Source organism: Thunnus albacares, chromosome 13, assembly GCF_914725855.1.
Source record: "Thunnus albacares chromosome 13, fThuAlb1.1, whole genome shotgun sequence".
Lineage (NCBI taxonomy): Eukaryota > Metazoa > Chordata > Actinopteri > Scombriformes > Scombridae > Thunnus > Thunnus albacares.
In genome coordinates, this window is record NC_058118.1 from 10,847,562 (window position 1) to 10,866,077 (window position 18,516).

Here is an 18,516-nt window from a genome sequence, read left to right on the forward strand (position 1 = left end):
TGAAAGAGAACATTGTCAATGAACATGAACAAATTACTATACAATTAAGGATAATAGTTCCAAAAATGTTCCAAAATTCAACCACTATGTTTCTTTCCAGAAACAATCTGACTCAGGATGATCCACAGAACTCACTGTCAACAGTTTGTATTGGAAATAGTTTCTACCAAAGATATAGTTCCAATGAAAACTGTTGACATGGTCTGTGGAATATCAAGAGTCATAGGAGACACAGTGTATGGAAAGAAATACTGTTCTTGATTTTTTAAATTTAATTCTACAATGCTGTGTGAGCACCACAAGCAGAATTTCACTCACCAAAGTTGTCTTTAGTGGAAGAAATGTCAGAGTTGAACACCACAAAACATGGCCAAATTGAACAAAACTGAGTTGTTTTAGTTATGCCAAATTGAGAGGCAATGTTTTTTGGTAATTTGGGTGGGCTGGTCCTTTAAAAGGAAAATTGAAACTGTAAATGGATGTTGTGAAATGACAATTTGAAAATGGAAAGTGAAGCTAAACAATACGAAAAAGAAAAGCATGGAAATGCTCAAATTGAAAGGTCTTTTCTTTCTTTTTTTTTTGCATTTATAAATGGCTTGATTATCCTGATAGAATAAAATTAAGAAATGTGTTACCATTGCCATTTATCAAGCATTTTCTCTTTAATTTTTAATGTTCCTTGTAAAATTATCCAGCTTGCTTCCATGATTGCTGCAGTTTGGGTTTATGGCCAATGCCAGATCTTTGTCTGAAATGAGTTTTATCAGTAAAATAGACCAAAATGCTTGCAATTTACATATTAAATACAATTCTAATCAAGTTTCCTGTAGATTTATTCCTCACCGACACCCAGTGTGTCAGATATTACAAACTCATGTCGAGTTGCCAAACATTGTTCAAACCCACAGAACTTTATCACATATTCTGGTGGAGATCCCAACGTTTCCAAACACATCACTTATGTCAGGCTGAATTTAGGGAAACTGTTTAAATAATAAATAATGAATGAGACATCTAAAACTTTTTCACGTCAAGGACCCCTAAACTGACACAAATGAGACCACGGTCCCCCATCTGATAAGATTTTTGCTTATAGATGTTTTGTGACAGAAAGTGTATGAAACCCGTGACCAAAATAGTCATACATTCTGTCATTGTGTTACTTATGGATGGACTTATAGTGAAAATAATTATTCCCCTTTTTGCTCGGGACCCCCTGGAACTCCCTCAAGGACCCCTGGGGGTCCCCAGACCCTACTTTGAGAATCATTGATCTAAAATATTTCCATTTGGTGGACTGGTGACACTTCAAAAATCAGGGAGTCTTAGGTTTTAAGTTACATCATACATCTTCGATGAATAGTAGGAACAAGCTGATACAGAATATATATGATGCTGTCAAACAGTGTGAAATAAGATGTTTCCAACCTTAAAAACAGATAAAATTCAGATTCGTCCTCCACACCAGTCGGCGGCGGTAATGAGACATGTCGTTGTTGACCAACCGCCCGAAAACAGAAGGAAGGAGACAAGGAAGACGAAGAAGAAGACGATCACGAAGATCATCCAAGCAAAGAATAATTAGAGGTACAGAAGTGTTTTGTTCACACTTTGTCACATCTTATAAACTGTGGACAAAACACCTAGTTAGCAGTTGTTATCTGATTTAGAAAACGACTTCTCCGAAGCGTAAGACAGATTGGAGCGTTTAATTTCTAGCTAGCTGCTAGCAGCATGGCTAACATGAGCTAACTCATACTACAACAATAAGTTATTCCCTTTGTTTCGACTCCAGAAGCGCCACCTTTAACACAGTTTATGCTACAGTATTTAATCTCAAATTATTCGATAACTTGGCCACCAAAGGCCTTCGCAATTAGTCAGCAGCTACGTCGTTGTTTCAGCAGCACAGTCTATGCTAACTGTTAGCTGTCTGTCTAGCAGACCATATTTGTATTTTATCTTCAGCTTTCACAATTTCTTTCCATGTGTCTGCGTTTCTCCACAACCGCTTGAATCAGCAAAACAATCAGCACAATTAAGTGTTGGTTAAAATTACTTTTATGTTTGCATCACAAACCACTAGCCATTTTTTAGCATGCTTGCTGCTAGCTGCTAAAGCAGGCTCAATGTTACAATACTATGCCAGTAACATTCACAAGTTTAAAGATCCCCCCCAGACATGTATTAAGACATATAAAAACACTCTGCTTGGAACAATAATGTGTGTTTGATATAGTTTTTCCACAAAAAAAGTGTAATTACATCTAATCCATAAAATAACATCTACTTCTTCTACCTTATTAAAAGTTACAGAGGTCATGAATATGCAAATATATTTAATTTCATAAGATTAACTACTTCACAGAAGATGTCTCCTACTTCACTGTAAAGTTCATTCTCAGTGTTTGTGCACTGGAGGCTTCAAGTTTCCACATCACACTTGTGTAAGTTGAATATTGGATCAGTATTGGCTCACCTAAATGTCTTTTCTGTCTTCATGGAGATGGGAGACAGTGATGATGAGTACGATCGCAGGAGAAGGGACAAATTCAGACGGGAGAGAAGTGACTATGACCGATCCAGAGAGAGAGAAGACAGACGCAGAGATGACTGGAACGACAGGTAAGAAAAAGAGATGTGTTAAAGCTCAGAGGACTATCAGTCACGACAGAGAGTCAGTTAAACCCCATGCAGCAACCTCATCTTCAATAATCATGCAAAGTGTAATTAAGTAGTGGCTCTCTGATCCTCTCACTCTGAGTGTAACTATGTTCTTAACTTAAGTGTTCCTTTCCTGTTTTTTCCTGAAATCAATTTTCCAGGGAGTGGGACAGGGGCAGGGAACGTCGTAGCCGCGGGGAGTACCGGGATTATGACAGAGGTCGTAGGGAGAGATTCACTCCGCCGAGACATGACATGAGTCCCCAGCAGAAACGTATGAGAAGAGACTGGTGAGATCAGCAGCAAAACTGTTACACAATCTTCACAACTGGTATCTGCTGTTGTTGTTAAATCTCTCTTATCTCCTGCTGACAGGGATGACCATGGTGGAGAACCTTACCGTGGTGGATACGACTTAGGTTATGGAGGCGGAGGAGGGCCTAGCTATGGCCCACCACAGCACTGGGGCCACCCTGACTTGCACCTCATGCAGCCTCATCATGGTATCCCCATTCAGGCGAGGTGAGAGATGCAGTCAGAGTTGAAAGAGCTTTGAAGTTGTTTTACACTTGTTTAAGAATTCGATATTAGGATTCTGACAATTGGTGCAATTATTAGATTTGTTGGTTATTGAATGTTAATGTAACAGTGTTTAACAAAAACATAATGGCCTGAAGAAGTTCAACATTTAACAGCCAGAATTTAATATCCACCTCAACTTATGTGAGAGTAGTTGTGTGAAAAAAAAAAAAGAACAAAGGAGACAACTAATGCATAGAATCTTAAAAAAAAATCTATTAGTTTTGCTCACCCATTCATAACTCCATCCAACTTGTGTCTGTTTCTTTAGGCTTGGTAACATTCATGACATGGATTTGGGTCCTCCCCCTCCGATAATGAAGAGCTTTAAGGAGTTCCTGGTGTCCCTGGATGATTCTGTGGATGAGACTGAAGCAGTCAAACGCTACAATGAGTACAAGATCGACTTCCGCCGACAGCAGATGCAAGATTTCTTTTTGGCTCATAAGGATGAAGAGTGGTACGATCTTAATTGCCTTTACTACATAAGCCTTAATCATGAATGTTAGTAGATTTTAATGTAGTTGTACTGTTAGTCATTTTATTCATTGAACTCTTATAGCCACCTAAGCTTTGATTGTCATGGCCAGATTTCCTTTTTTTTTTTTTTTTTTTTTTTTATATTAACAATGTTTCACTATTGTTATTGTTTTAGACATAATTGCCTTTTTTTTTTAAAATAACAATCTAATAGGTTGGGCCTGGTCCTATGGTGGGTGTATCGTGGGACATTATTCATACATTGACGCATAATGATATTTGATGTCTTATAAATCAAATATTTGCATTAACATCTTTGACCATATAATATAATACCTCCACTTAAGGCTTTTTATAAGTTTCAGGTGCCTGTTAAACTTTTGTCACTGTTAATCAATTTGATAGCAGCTGAAACAAAATAACCCAAGCACCCATGTACAAGGACCAGGCCCACAGTCAGTACAGTGTTTTACTAATGACTTGTGTTACAGTACTTGTAGTTTATAAAGGAAGAAAATCAACCCAAACTCAACATCAGTCCACATTATTTCGTTTAATTAAATGTGTTGTAGGAGTTTGGACAACCTAGACCTAACAAAATGACTCAGCACGTCTGACATAGAGTTTACCCATAGCAGTTTATTATAGTCTTCTTCACAATGTTGTACAGTTAATCAATAAAAGCACTTGTCTCTAAATTTTGTTAACAATCATGCAACAGACAGATTAAAGCTGATTGAATTTTAGTTCAGTTACATGCAGCCTCGACTAAAAGGAAATCCTCATGTTTGGGTTGATTTTCTTTTTCTTGTTCAACATTTTAACCATGCTAAGTTTCAGTTTTTGTAATGCCCGTTAATGCTTATTACACTTATTTCACAGGTATCATGCAAAATTGTTCTGTTTTGTCATAACCCATTTTCCTCCCTTCATTCCTACTACTACGTTGACGACGTGTTTTTTTCAAGATGAGAAAAAGTGGAACTCATTCGCAGGAATCGGTCTTAGACAGCGAGGGCATGCACTGCGCACAATGCAGTTGCTCTTAGACACACAGTATCAGGGATTTTAGATAGACAGTCAAGTAGTCTTCCGCGCATGGAGATTTTTGTTTTCTTGTTTTATGCTTTTTCCACACTATTTTCTTTTTACATTCGGATCAAATCGAAACCCAAAACCGAATTTCTGTGTATTCAGACACACCATTGGGGTGAAGTGGAGCGCATTTTCACAGAAGAGACCCCTCTCTGTATTTATTTGTTATTAAACTGGCAGAACAAAAGGTAACTGTAGTCCACTCACTGATAAACATTTATTATGTGAAATTTGAAATATGTGAATGCTTAATTTTACAATCTCTCTGTTGTGTTTTTTTCCTTATTTTTTGGTGAGTTAACCTCAAACTTTTTAATAATGTGCAATAATTAGCTACAGCAATCACAGAGTCTAAACATACATACACTGAGAGACTTAACACAAGAAGTAGGCTTTACAAATGACACAAATCACAACCTTGATTATGGTAGTCATCTGTGTAGATACTTTAATTCCACTGACTGATTTTTTGTATTTTTAACTTTTCCCAAAAAGCAACCATCTGAATGTAAAAAATATTTGTTAATGATGTGGTGATAAGAAATTGTAATATGCAACTAATCAATGTAATTTTATGACACCACAGATGCAACATAGGTATATAATATGCATTTGTTCGCTAACTTTTACATCCCGTTCATCCCAACCCTCGTCATTCCCTCCCCACTCTTTTGTGGACCCCGACTGTGGACACAGGTTCAGGTCCAAGTACCACCCAGATGAGGCCAGCCGACTTAAGGCAGAGGCCCAAGGTGCCCTGCGCAACCGTGTGAATGTCTTTGTGTTCCTGATGGAGAACAACTGGTTTGATAATGTCTCCTTGGATATTGAACAAACGCCAGCCATCATCAAGGTTCTGGATGCAGGTGAGGCCCCAAAAATACTTATACCTAAAGAATAGAAACAGTCATCAGCCGTAGCTTGAACCACATACCCTCTCGCTTGCCTTCAGCTGTGATAAAAATGGAAGGAGGGACGGATCATGATCTTCGCATCTTGGACCTGCCGTCTGAAGAGGAAGAGGAAAGGGAGAAGTCAGCATCTGTTTCAGGGGGAGCTGAACCTCCCAAGAGAGAAGATCTCAAAACTTTGGACGGTGAACGCAAACCCTCAGAAGAGAAAGACAAGACTGAGAAGGTATGTTTGGTTCTCTGTCAGTCTCCACTAGGTAGTAAGTAAGATTTCATTGTGCTGTGCTGATGACAGTAAACTGTGCTACAGGACGAGAGCGATTCTGCCAGCACAGAAAGAGCCGCTGCCAGGGCAGAAGAAGGGGAGGATGTTAAAGAGGAGGCGGAGAAAGAAGCTGCCGAAGAAGAAATGCCTGAACCCAAGAAGGTTTGTATTGCTTCCATTATTTAACTTATTCGCTAACAATTAAAATGAATCAAATGGCTCTCATTGTTCTCACTTTTCATTTACCAGCCGAGAAGAAAGAGGAAGCGCAGTGGAGACAGCGATGATGAAGCCAGTGCCTCAGAGAGCGACTCTGACTCGGATTCAGACTCCAACTCCAACTGCTCCGACAAACCTGTGAAGAAGGAAGAGGTGGAAGACAAGGATGAGGAAGAAGAGGAGGGTGAAGGTGAGGAATCAAATTCATAGTGAGACGTCCGATTTCTATTTTTTTCAGGTTCTATGTTCCCAGTAGTCATAACTCATGGAGTTTTTGACACTAATCTGCTTTCTCCCATCTCGTGGCAAAGAGGTGAAACCTAAGGAGAATGCTGAGGAGGAAAAGAAAGAAGAAAAGAAGCCCAAAGATGACGCTCCCAGACCGCGGCCTCTCCACAGGACCTGTTCTCTGTTCATGAGAAGCATCGCTCCCACTATTTCCAAGGCTGAGATTATTGCAGTGAGTTGACACAGGCTCTGTCCTTCTTAAGAGAATCATGGCACTGATTAACATGTCTTCGCTTAAAAGTCAATACACTCATCTATTTTTTCTCTCTCAGCTGTGTCGTAGATACCCCGGCTTTCTACGTGTTTGCTTGTCTGATCCCCATCCGGAGCGCAGGTTGGTTTTATTTCTTACTCTGAAAATTATGTCTGTATATGTGTCACATATTATGTAAAGCAGGAAGACTACAGGATGACATAATAATGTTTAAATGAATCCTGCGCTGTTGCAGGTTTTTCAGACGTTGCTGGGTGACGTTTGACCGCAGTGTCAACATCAAAGAGGTCTGCTGGAATCTGCAGAACATACGAGTAAGTGTTTCAATCTCAGCTATTGATGATTCCCTTTTGAAGTGGTTGCAATATGCAGCAGTGTATGTGTTACAGAGCATGTGTTAAAAAGTCTTTTTAAGTCAAAATGAATCCACCTAATCTGTTTTATGTGTTTTGTTACGTGTTTTTGTCTTAGTGAATTACTGGGTTTGAATATATGTACGGCAGAATGTGTTAATAGCATTGGCCTTTCTGTTCTCAGCATTTAAAATGCTTGCCTAAACACTAATGTCATGTATTCTCTCCTCTTAATCGTTTAATTTTATCATGATGGCTGCAGTGAAAGTTGTTGTATCTCCAAAGAACAACACTTGTTTAACAGTTTAATCTCAACATGTTGGACTGAAGGAGCCTTTGGATAAACCTTTGCATCTGTTAGTAGAACAAGTGTAATCTCCCTAAACTGCAGTTAAAAGGCCTTTAAAAGTCTGTTGTACGCTCTACACTAAACAGCTGCGAGACTGTGAACTGGCACCAGGGGTGAACAGGGACCTGGCTCGGAGGGTGCGTAATGTTAATGGCATCACTCAGCACAAGCAGGTGCTCCGCAATGACATCAAGCTGGCTGCCAAACTCATCCATGCCTTGGACGAGAAAGGAGACCTGTGGAGCATCAAGTCCCAGGACGAGGTTCAGAGCACAGAGGTAGAGTTGATCGCCAAGTACATGCATTTAGATGCGCATGCATAATTTAAAACCGATTGTTTTCAAATGATCCTGTCATTACTGAATTATTAATTTGTGTTTTCAAAAGTTGCCAGCCCAGAACCCCATCTTGAAGAATATCACTGATTACCTGATAGAGGAGGTGAGTGCTGAGGAGGAGGAGCTCCTGGGTTCTGCGAGTGGGATGGATCCTGAGGAGAGCACCAAGGAAGGAAACCCTGCAGAGATGACGGTGGAGAGGGATGACAAGCTAGCCAAGGTTTGCCTGTTGCACTTATGAATTTGTAATACATGCAGCACTTGAGAAAATAATTCCCTATCAAAAACTATCATTGTATTTGATCAAAAAGTTTAAAGGTTTTAAATTTGTTCCCTGCCTGTCACTCAAACGACTTGATAAATTTGGCTAATTTATTGAATAATGAAATCTGTACATGCAGTCGTCATAAAGTTTCTTTGCCCTCTGTCTTGTTCCAGGTTTTGGACCGTCTTATCTTGTATCTGCGCATCGTGCATTCAATTGATTATTACAACACCTGTGAATATCCCAGTGAGGATGAAATGCCCAATCGCTGTGGCATGGTCCATGTACGTGGACCCATCCCTCCCAACCGCATCACACATGGAGAAGGTCAGTCTTCTTCTCTTGTTTGTGTTATGTAACACAGTAGTGCACTGGGAAGAGAGAGAGAGTAAATATGTCCACTGTACAACAGTAGCTTTATTGTGAAATTTAAATGTGTGTTCCTCCAGCTTTATGTTCGGGAGTTGAATTGCAGATTTTGAAGTTGTAGTTTTGTATAATTGTTGTTTATTTAATAATATATAGAATAACAAAGGAAAAATAAAGCTTGTATAATGAGTTGAGGCCCATATTGAGTGGCTGCAAAACTATGGCTGTTACATTTGTTTCACTGTTTCATGCCTCTCACATTTTTTGCTAATTTTATGAATCTAATAGTTTTACTTTTAAAACCGTGACCATATTTATATATTTGTACATTTGTGACTGTTTGCTCAGGGGACAAAGTCATATTTGGTAATGTGTTTTCATACTGATTTACCTACATGTTAAAGCTGCTCTTTTTTTCAAATAGTGCAACAGTGGCAGAAGATGATGGAGGAGAAGCTGAGTCCTTTGTTTAGTTTAAAAGAAGTACTGTCTGAGGAAGAGGCAGCGAAGATGGGCCGCAAGGATCCTGAGGAGGAGGTGGAAAAGTTTGTGTCTGCAAACACTCAGGAGCTTGGAAAAGACAAATGGCTCTGTCCGCTTAGTGGCAAGAAATTTAAGGTGAGCGCTTGTAAAGCAAAGTATTAAGAACTGTACAACACAAAAAGATGTGATTTTGTCCAAATCTATTAAAAGATTTTAAATGTTTTTATGATTTGTCTGTTGTGCTGCCAAACTATTAGAGGACATAGACATTACTTGTATTGCTACATAATCATACACTGTTTTGTTGCCTAGTTCTTGTCATCTTCATGCATGTCTAATTAAATTCAAGGGGCCTGAGTTTGTACGGAAGCACATCCTGAACAAACACGGCGACAAAATTGAAGAAGTGAAAAAGGAGGTGGTGTTCTTCAACAATTTCCTGATGGATGCCAAGAGACCGTCTCTGCCAGAGATGAAACTTCCTCCTCTTCCAGGTCCAGGTCAAGGTCAACATAACATTTCTATCCCCTCAGTTCAGATAGTAATAAAGGATTGTATCTCTTTAACAATGACTGACTGAATAAATGAATTAGTGCAACGGAGCTTAAATAATGGAATCATCTTTCATCCAGAACAGTATGAGCTCATTTTTTTTTCTCTGTTTGCGTCTGTCCTATAGGTTTGCTTTCTCCCAGCATGCCATTTCCTCCTCAGGGTCCTCAGGGTCCAATGGGCTTTGGACAGCCTCGTCCCCCACTGATGGGCTATGGCGGTATGTCCTCTGACTGTACTCTACTTGTTTTTGTTGTGGTGGATAGTGCCCACTACTTTTGTTTTGATTTTGAATCCTCTGTTGCAGGTGGACCTCCCTACCCCCCCAATCAGTACGGAGGAGGCAGAGGCAACTATGACAACTTCCGCGGACAAGGTGGCTATCTTGGGAAGCCACGCAACATCAGGTGAGACCACTGTACGTGTGACCTTTATTTTGCTTTGGTCTGTGTCCGTTTTCTGCTCTTGGAGAATTCTGATCCCCTTTATTCATGATCGTTTCTATTCTTCTTCTCTGGTCTCTTTTTTTCTTCTCCTTGCACCCTCAACCATCTCAGAATGTCACGAGGTGATCCACGCAACATCATTGAATATCGTGACCTGGACGCACCTGATGATATGGACTTCTTTTAGACGGTTCACTCGGTCCTTTCAGTCTTCATTCTTGCCCTGTGTCGTGTTTCACTCGCTGTATGTAGTGGTTAGCTTATTTCTTTTCCTAAATATTTTATTTTGCAATTATTGTGCAACTAGAACAAACTTCTGCTGTAAACTTGTTCCTCAATAAAGTTGTGATCTAATTACATCAATATGTATTAAGTGATTTATCAAATAAATACCATATTGTGTGTGACTCTAGGCAGATCAGAGCATCGAAAAGATTCAGAAAAGCAACCAGTCAGAAATAAAAGGACAAGATCCAGATGAAGAAATGTGCTCTGGCTGACACATTTATGCCAGACGTCTCATATCCTTCTTAGGTCAGGTCTGCATTTAACAATTTGGGATTAAGGCAAGGCAAGTTTATTTGTAGAGCACATTTCAACAACAAGGCAATTCAGAGTGCTTTATATAAAACAAAAGGAATCAAGACAAAATGCAGCAGCAATATAAAAAGACATTTAAATACAATTAAAAAGAGTTGAGTAGGAAATAATATTAAGCTAAAATAGAATAAAACAGTAACAGTTACCGTACAATATAAGATATTAAAAGCCTTAAGTCTTGATTTAAAAAAGGCAGCTGCAAACAGAAAAGTCTTGATTTTAAAAGAACTGAGAGTTGCAGCAGACCAGTTTTCTGGGAGTTTGTTCCAGATATGTGGAGCATAAAAACTGATTGCTGCTTCTCCATGTTTAGTTTTTACTCTGGGGACAGAAAGCAGACCTTCCCCAGATGACCTGAGAGGTTTGGTTGATTCATAACATAGTGGCAGATCAGAAATGTGTTTTGGCCCTAAACCATTCAGTGCTTCATAAACCAACAGTAGTATTTAAAATCGATTCTTTGACAGACAGGAAGCCAGTGTAAAGATCTAAGAACTGGAGTGATATGATCCACTTTCTTGGTCTTAGTGAGGACTCAAGCAGCAGCGTTCTGAATCAGCTGCAGCTGTCTGATCAATTTTTTTGTTTATTTGTTTTGTTTTTTTTGTTTTTTAAAGAGAGACCCGTATGGACAAGTTTTTCCAAATCTTGCTGAGACATAAGTCCTTTAATCCTTGATATGTTTTTCAGGTGATAGTTGGCTGACTTTGTAATTGTGTTGATGTGGCTGTTGAAATTCAGGTCTGAGTTCATGACTCCACCAAGATTTCTGGCCTAGTTTGTGGTCTGTAACATTACTGATTGAAGATGTGTGCTGACTTTTAATTGTTCTTCATTGGCTCCAAAAACAATTACTTCAGTTTTATCTTTGTTTAATTGAAGAACATTCTGGCGCATCCAATCATTGATTTGTTCAATGCACTTAGTCAGTGCTTGTATTGGACCATAATCCCCTGGTGATATGTTTATGTAAATCTGTGTGTCATCTGCATAATTATGGTAACTTTCGTTGTTGTTTTCCATAATCTGAGCCAGTGGGAACATGTAGATGTTGAACAGAAGAAGCTCCAGAATGGAGAACTCTGCTTGTCAGTTTTGTCCGCTCAGATGTGTAATTATCTATCGACACAAAGTAGTCCCTGTCCTTTAAGTAGGATTCAAACCAGTCTAGTACTATGCCACAAAGTCCCCACACAGTTTTCCAGTCTGTCTAGTAATATGTTGTAGTCGACTGTATCGAATGCAGCACTGAGATCCAGTAATACTAAGACTGAAATTCTGCCACTGTCTGTGTTTAAGTGGATGTCATTGAAGACCTTAACAAGAGCAGTCTCAGTGCTGTGATGTGGTCGATATTCTGACTGGAAGACATCAAAACAATTATTTAGTGCCCAGAAGTTGTTCAGCTGTTGAGGTTTGATATGGGCCTATAGCTGTTCATTAGTGAGGTGTCTAGATTGTTCTTTTTTAGAAGTGGCTTGATGACGGCAGTTTTCAGGGCCTGTGGGAAGAAACCTGAGAGGAAACGTGTCGACAATTTGTAGAAGAGCTGAGACCATGCAATTAGAAACTTTTTTGAAAAAGCCTGTTGGCAGAATATCAAGGCAGCAGGAAGAGGATTTCAGATATTGTATAATGTCCTCAAAGTTTTTATTGTTGATTGGATAAAATTGTGTCACGGTATTTGAATTGATTTTAAGTTGACACAGGGACAACACAAGGTTAAACACCTTAGTCATTAAGAGGAGCTGATTGGTGTTCATTTTATTAGTAGACATTTGGTACATTGACAGAAAACACATTCATTTTTGATAAATGTACAAAGTAATTAGATATTGTGATGTGTTTTTGTTCACCTGCGCTCATGCCCAGTCATGAGAAGCTGATATTCTCTGGGGCACATTTGGAGACCCCCCCCCCCCTCCCAACCCCTCTGGTAAAGTAATTGAAGCAGATGTGACGACCGGTTGCCCTCTACTGGGTAAAGCATTGAATTACACAACGTGGATGTCTGCTGGCCATTTCATTTGGCACAGAGGCTAACTGGAAAACTGCAGGAGGCTTTCATTACTGCATGAAAAATTCAGAGCTGCTGAATGAAAATATAAATAATTACCAATGAAATGAATTATTTCACTTAAGTAGGAATATACAACTGCTAGCAGTACCATGTATATAATTATCATGAGTAAAAGTTATGAAGATGGCCCTTTCCATTCTTTAAAACCACATTTAAAAATGCAGCACACACTCTCATTCTTGTGATTATCTACATAATTCATCAGCATGAATCCTGTTCTACCCCAAATTGTTTGAAAAAGAAGCAACACATTTTGACATAAGCAATAATTTATTATCAGAAGCATGTTATCCAGATTTGTGTAAACACATTAGAAATACAGGTTTTAAGTGGGATGTGAACATAATGTCAAATAAAGCATAACAAGACATCAATATCTTCAGTGCTTTGGGAGTGTGGCTTCCCCAAATTGTGGGCTTCATGTCTCAATAATTGTAAGGCAAATATTCATGCCTTACTTATTATACTTTCACATACAGTCAGAACTTACTATATGAACTCTAAGATCAAGTTCATTACCACATCAGATGCACACTGTGATCTCTCATTGATGGAGTCCCGTTGAGGGCAATCATCATTAAAAACAGCAACTAAAAACAGCTGCGCAGTTCATGCTGAAGTGAAACATTTAAATGATCAGAAGCTTGTGACCTTCTGAAAGTCCACAGCTGACCTTATGTTCATGGAACAACTTGGACAGGCCCTCCATGTAAAGTCTATGATAGTGGTCGACCTCCTCCTCAGTAGGTGTGGCACGTTTTGGCACTGAGATGGGACTTCCCACTGGAAGAAGTGGAGTGTTTGAATAAAGTGGGCTCAGTACAACAAGTTAGGAATGTTAACTATCTGCAGAATCATGAAATACTCACCAACAGTGGTGATTGGAGTCCTGTAGGGCAGCACTGCCAAGCGTTCACCAACAAATAGACACGGGGCGAAACCCATGATCTTTTTGAACAGGTCCTGTAATCTCCGACCTAGACTGCCATCTGAGAAAATGACCTGCCGAAAGAGTTCATTCTCCCCGAATGAGTAAACAGGCACCAAGTCAGCCCTGAGGAAGATCAGCAGAGGTTATGTCAGCATGACCAGTAGTTGTCTGCTGGTTACATGTGAGTATAACACTGATTACTGCAAATCCTTGTGTTCTCACCCAAACTCAAGAGCCACCCTGACAAATCCCTTTCTTTGCTTCATGACCACCGTGTTGACTCCAGGAGAGGATGCAAGAGACTCTGCAGCGCCTCCGATCACAATCACCACTGCGTTTCCTTTACCACTTTTTGAAAGGAGGTGAGTGAGGCTTGGTTTGCTGACTGGACAAAGGCCTAATCATATAGAAAAAGTAAGAAAGCATATATAATTCAGTTGTAGTGAGGGAGACTGTAGTTCTGTTTAAAGACGAACAACACAAGACTTAAAATCTTGTCTGATAAAAAAGACATGGCATCACACATTGAACAACTGCCCTATTAACAATCTAACAAATTAAAACTTAATTTTCACTTTAATTATCAATGTCATATAAACTGCTTATCAGACTATGAGACAGAACAGTTCAGTCCCTCTGCTGAGCTCATTATAAATACCTGCAGTCATTATGTAGTCCCTGAAGAGTGGTATCTTGAAGAGTCCTGCCAATACTACCAGGGTGGAACGCACCCCAGGAAATGCCTCCGCAAAGCCACAGCTCTCTGTGGTGAAACAGGCAAAGCCTCCAGCACACATGATACCATGCGGGTGACAGCCTACGATGTAGTTTTTGTTTGGATTCAACTCGGCTGTCTTCACCAACTGAGCAAGAAAATTGATAGAAGGGGATTAACAGAGTTGATCAGTCAATCGCTGCTGTTGACATGAAAGGAAACCCAGTTTCATTGTATGTAATCTGATTGAATTAGAGATTAAAAATCACGCTTTTATGTTAACTTGTTCTTGCAGAGACTCCAAAATACCCATTATGATCATATGATTTTCATTTTATAGTTGTATTGCCATATCTGTTAATCTGTCTGAAACAGTCACCAGATTATACCAGTACCAGAGGAGTACATAAACAGAGGTGGAAGAAGTATTCAGATCCTTTACTCAAGTAAAAGTACCAATAAAATAATGTAAGAATACTTCATTAAAAGTAAAAGTTCTGCATGAAAAATCCTACTTAAGTAAAAGTACATAAGTATTATCAGCTTGATGTAGTTAAAGTATTGCAGTAAAAGTAGTGGTTTGGTCCCTCTGACTGATATATTATTATATATGACATCATTAGATTATCAATACTGAAGCATCAGTGTGTAAGCAGCATGTTACTGTTGTAGCTGCTGGAGGTGGAGCTAGTTTCAACTACTTTATATCAGTTAGCTAGTTTAGTCCAATGGTTCCCAACCGAGGGGTCAGGCCCCTCCAAAAGGTCACCAGATAAATCTGAGGGGTCGTTAAATGATTAATGGGAGAGGAAAGAAGAAAAAACAAAGTTCTGATACACAAATCTGTTTTCTCTCATCTTTAATTTTTGGATTGCAATATTATTGTAATGAAACCATGTGAAAAGTTTGGAGGGAAAAATCCTTATTTGGTTTAGCTGTTAACAACTCATAGACATCTGAATGGTGACCCTGACTACACACTGCTTTTTGTAAGACATCAAAAGCCAAAAAGGCTGGAAACCACTTGTTTCATCTTTAACAATGTGTTGTATTTTAAAAGCTTGTTATATTATCCATTGTGTCAAATCTTCAGGAGTCTTCTTTAGGAGTTGTTCTGGGTGAACTCTGCACACACCATTTTCTTTCTTGACAATTAGCGGTGTCGACAGGGTTTGCATGCCTCAAATTCAGGATGTGTGTATGGCATGTCTACAATATCAGGGTAAACCCTACTTTTGTTTCAAAATAGTTTGCCAATCACTTTGAATCATTGTCACATCTATTTGTACCAAGCAAAGTTCATCAAATTAGATGATTAGAAGAACATCACGGTGTTAAAAGATGCAAAGTGAATCTTACCTTGATTGGAAAATAGTCTCTGTGGTGCTCCCAAACCTTCCACTTCCTTATAGCCATTATTCTTCTGCCCCCTGATGGAGACAGTAGAAATCTTAGAGACACTGAATGTGCCCCGATTTCATACTATATACTACCTGTATACATTATATAGTATACACTAATCGTCTTAGTGTACAGTTTTTTCAGTTGGCATACAATAAAATCAACATACGTAATCGTTTTAGACAGTCAAACTGTGACTTCACAAATAGAAAGAACAATGTGTTTCCAGTTTGTTTTCATATTTTCCAGCTGTTTCCACTATTTCCTTTCCAGTGCATTATGGGGCAGCAGTAGTGCATCAACAGCACTCACAGAAATCTAGTGTTTAGTCTGTATACTGCTCAGGTGTTGTATCGACAGTCATGGATACTTGAATGATGTAATTTTCTTTACCTCTTTCAGGGGTTTGCCAGTCCTTCATCAGCCATATGAAGTATAGAGTGGGGAGCGGCCACAGCGAGGTAAACATAAGATACACCATCAAGATGATACAAATCACTCCTGAATGTGCATCGTGTTGGACGATATGAGAGACCATATGTTAGGAGGGATAAGAGAAGTCATAAATTAGCTCAGGTGCAAATGATAATACAACAATGTTAGACAGATGCAGTGAAAAGCATATAAATAAATAGGTGAGCTAATGTACTGTAGCAAAATGTATTATTAATATGATATACAGGGTGAATGTAGTGGGATCTTACCTAAAAAGAGAAAGGTCAGTACCCATTGCAGAACACTCAACGTCTCTATAAACTCCTTCCATTGAGTTTTTTCTTTAGTCATTCCTGCAACCTGCAGGCCACACCATCAATTTTCAGCAATCAATAACATTTATAACTGTGCTTTCATCCTATAAAGGTCACGGGTATATATATTATATACTGTATGCCTATAGAAATGATCAAAGTTGCTTTTATCTGAGATAATGATTCAATTTATGATCAATGTCTTAATGACAGGGATCACATTGCATCAGTAATCAGCACTTCAGCTTGTGCTCTTAATCTGCCTTTAGGGAAGACTTAAAAACTTTCAAGGCATCCAGCAGCCTGATCAAATGACTCACTTATGAACAAGCTCACAGGCAAACGTAGACAATAGGAGTTTTAATTTCCTCACAAATAAAACTTTTATCAGTCAAGCTGGAAGGATCACAAAACACCTCAGGCTAAAAAATCGTTACAGGAATATGAAACACATTTTATGACCACGCTGCTAAACATAAAACATAATACTTTACCTTTATTATAGTTTATTCCAGAGTTAATTTTGAATGGATGCAGATTCACTGGTGCGGAAGAAGCTCAACATGCAGTATGCACTTTGACCAGATCATGTAAAGGCACTGATAACAAATCCACTCCCCCGATACTTTGACACACAAGCAAGCAATGTCAGAGACAAACACAACATTGTTATAATCAGATGTTTTGTGCACTGTGTCTTCAGGAGGACGTGTGATCGGATCTGTGTCTGTGTCTCATTTGTTTTTGATCACTCTCATGGCCAAAAAGATTACGTGTCAATCTGTTCAGCTGTTATTATTTGACTTCACAGGAGCTCAAACAACATTCCAGCCATAGCGCTCTTATTTTCCTCTCATTTTGGATGTTTGAAGTGTAAAATGCAAAAAATAGACTGCCCTGTGTATAATTTCTCCCTGTGTTTCTCATAAGTTCTTTTAACTGTGCTGACATAATACACAATTTAGTTTTACAATAAATACTTAAACATAAATAGTATCTTTAAACTGAAATATTCTTGCTTACTAATTCATTCCATCAATTCTAGTTGTTGTCTTTATGTTGTGTTAAGCTACGGTTACCGTTACTCATCACTTCCTGCAAGTTTCACAATACAAGCCTGTCACATAGTCATAGTCAAGAGATTCTTGCCCCAGAACCAATGAAGGCTTTTAATGTAAAAGAGTGAAGAAACAGAGGAAGTGTAGAGCAGCAGCAGTATAATAACATGATTAATTGGATCAGATCAGAAAACAGGGAGGCTTAAAAATACTGTATGTTCAGATGGATCAAGGCTGTTCTTCTGCTTGATTTGAAAAGTAAATAATTTAAATTGTCATAATGAGCGTCTGGGCCTTTCCACTGTCACACACACTCAGTTTTGACCATGTCTTGCATTCATTAATCAGCAAGACTGCGTCTCGCAGAGTAGACATTTGCAATAATTCTGCTATAACACTGCAACACCTCTCATTACATTAACCCCTGGTCAGCACCATGGACAGCTCCTCTGATCCCCAAATCATATAGAGAGCAAGACCTGCCCCTCCTCCAGATTGGCTTCTGTTACACTGGCTTAAAAAAAAAAAAAACTTAATATAGTTCATCTTTCAAGTTTAACTGTGATAGGGGAGGGGGTTCTGTCCCAAATTGTCATCTACAACTGTATTGGCCAACTAAATTTTTAAAGTCACCCTCCACTCAAAAATGTGTTTTGCTTATTTCTACTTGAGTGATGGATGTGCAAAGTTTGACACTAGAAGGCTGATTTCACGTTTATCTGCTGAAGGAGGAAAGTTTCTCTGTGCTCACCGAAAATCTGAGTTTAAGACTTGTATCTACTAGCATGATTTGTAACATCACAACTAGTTTGGAGCCATTTCTTATCCACTATTCAACTTACACAAGTGTGATTCAGGAAGGTGTGTCCAAAGTGCTGTCAAAGCCTCATGTGAGATGTATTTGTGGAATGCTAACAAAATATTGGAAGTTTTAAATGACAGGGCGTTGCATCTGAAAGAGATTTGCCAAAATAATTAGAAATATGTCACATGTATGAATTCAGTCGCAGCTTTAAATTACTCCGTTCAGTGTTTGGACAAAGTTGAGTCACCGATTTGATTCATGGACTTTGGCTTCAGCCTCCTCCAGATGTTTTTACTACCAGATT

General features: G+C 39.0%; 2 protein-coding genes and 1 long non-coding RNA gene across 9 annotated transcripts; 2 read left to right on the top strand and 1 right to left on the bottom strand.

The window, feature by feature from the left end:
• The first annotated feature begins 1,466 nt into the window (after positions 1 to 1,466).
• On the top strand, positions 1,467 to 10,236 carry srrt (serrate RNA effector molecule homolog (Arabidopsis)). 6 transcript variants are annotated; one of them, XM_044370573.1, is made up of 20 exons: positions 1,467 to 1,590; positions 2,510 to 2,628; positions 2,829 to 2,957; positions 3,043 to 3,189; positions 3,518 to 3,706; positions 5,518 to 5,687; positions 5,774 to 5,958; positions 6,043 to 6,159; positions 6,247 to 6,406; positions 6,528 to 6,676; positions 6,777 to 6,838; positions 6,954 to 7,032; positions 7,507 to 7,698; positions 7,808 to 7,978; positions 8,197 to 8,350; positions 8,817 to 9,010; positions 9,225 to 9,381; positions 9,555 to 9,647; positions 9,735 to 9,845; positions 9,985 to 10,236. In XM_044370573.1, the coding sequence occupies exons 2-19, from the start codon at positions 2,510 to 2,512 to the stop codon at positions 9,836 to 9,838; spliced, it is 2,571 nt and encodes an 856-aa protein (XP_044226508.1). In that variant the 5' UTR covers positions 1,467 to 1,590; the 3' UTR covers positions 9,839 to 9,845; positions 9,985 to 10,236. The 6 variants fall into 6 exon arrangements, with proteins under 6 accessions (XP_044226508.1, XP_044226505.1, XP_044226506.1 ...); XM_044370570.1 differs by having other exon boundaries at positions 9,735 to 9,834; XM_044370571.1 differs by having other exon boundaries at positions 9,225 to 9,375; positions 9,735 to 9,834.
• Positions 10,237 to 12,675: 2,439 nt separating this feature from the next.
• Positions 12,676 to 18,504, bottom strand: mogat3b (monoacylglycerol O-acyltransferase 3b). Of its 2 annotated transcripts, none has more exons than XM_044370792.1 (8): positions 18,250 to 18,504; positions 16,305 to 16,395; positions 15,994 to 16,101; positions 15,559 to 15,629; positions 14,143 to 14,347; positions 13,707 to 13,881; positions 13,423 to 13,607; positions 12,676 to 13,336 (listed from the first exon to the last, which is right to left on the bottom strand). In XM_044370792.1, exons 2-8 carry the CDS (start codon positions 16,384 to 16,386, stop codon positions 13,182 to 13,184), a joined length of 981 nt encoding a protein of 326 aa, XP_044226727.1. In that variant the 5' UTR covers positions 16,387 to 16,395; positions 18,250 to 18,504; the 3' UTR covers positions 12,676 to 13,181. The 2 variants fall into 2 exon arrangements, with proteins under 2 accessions (XP_044226727.1, XP_044226726.1); XM_044370791.1 differs by lacking the exon at positions 18,250 to 18,504 and adding an exon at positions 16,844 to 17,701.
• On the top strand, positions 13,583 to 16,103 carry LOC122995505. The gene is made up of 3 exons (XR_006406800.1): positions 13,583 to 13,665; positions 13,771 to 13,846; positions 16,003 to 16,103. It is a non-coding gene; the product is annotated as an uncharacterized LOC122995505 (long non-coding RNA).
• Positions 18,505 to 18,516: the final 12 nt, after the last annotated feature.

Bases quoted from the DNA above. Each gene is read 5' to 3' on its own strand.
- srrt (XM_044370569.1), top strand. From the start codon at position 2,510: ATGGGAGACAGTGATGATGAGTACGATCGCAGGAGAAGGGACAAATTC. The intron at 5,688-5,773 runs GTGAGGCCCCAA...GCTTGCCTTCAG, and splicing joins CATCAAGGTTCTGGATGCAG to CTGTGATAAAAATGGAAGGA. The intron at 5,959-6,042 runs GTATGTTTGGTT...ACTGTGCTACAG, and splicing joins AGAAAGACAAGACTGAGAAG to GACGAGAGCGATTCTGCCAG.
- mogat3b (XM_044370792.1), bottom strand. From the start codon at position 16,386: ATGACTAAAGAAAAAACTCAATGGAAGGAGTTTATAGAGACGTTGAGT. The intron at 16,102-16,304 runs GTAAGATCCCAC...ATGCACATTCAG, and splicing joins ACTGACCTTTCTCTTTTTAG to GAGTGATTTGTATCATCTTG. The intron at 13,882-14,142 runs GTATTTATAATG...CTATATGATTAG, and splicing joins GGACTACATAATGACTGCAG to GCCTTTGTCCAGTCAGCAAA.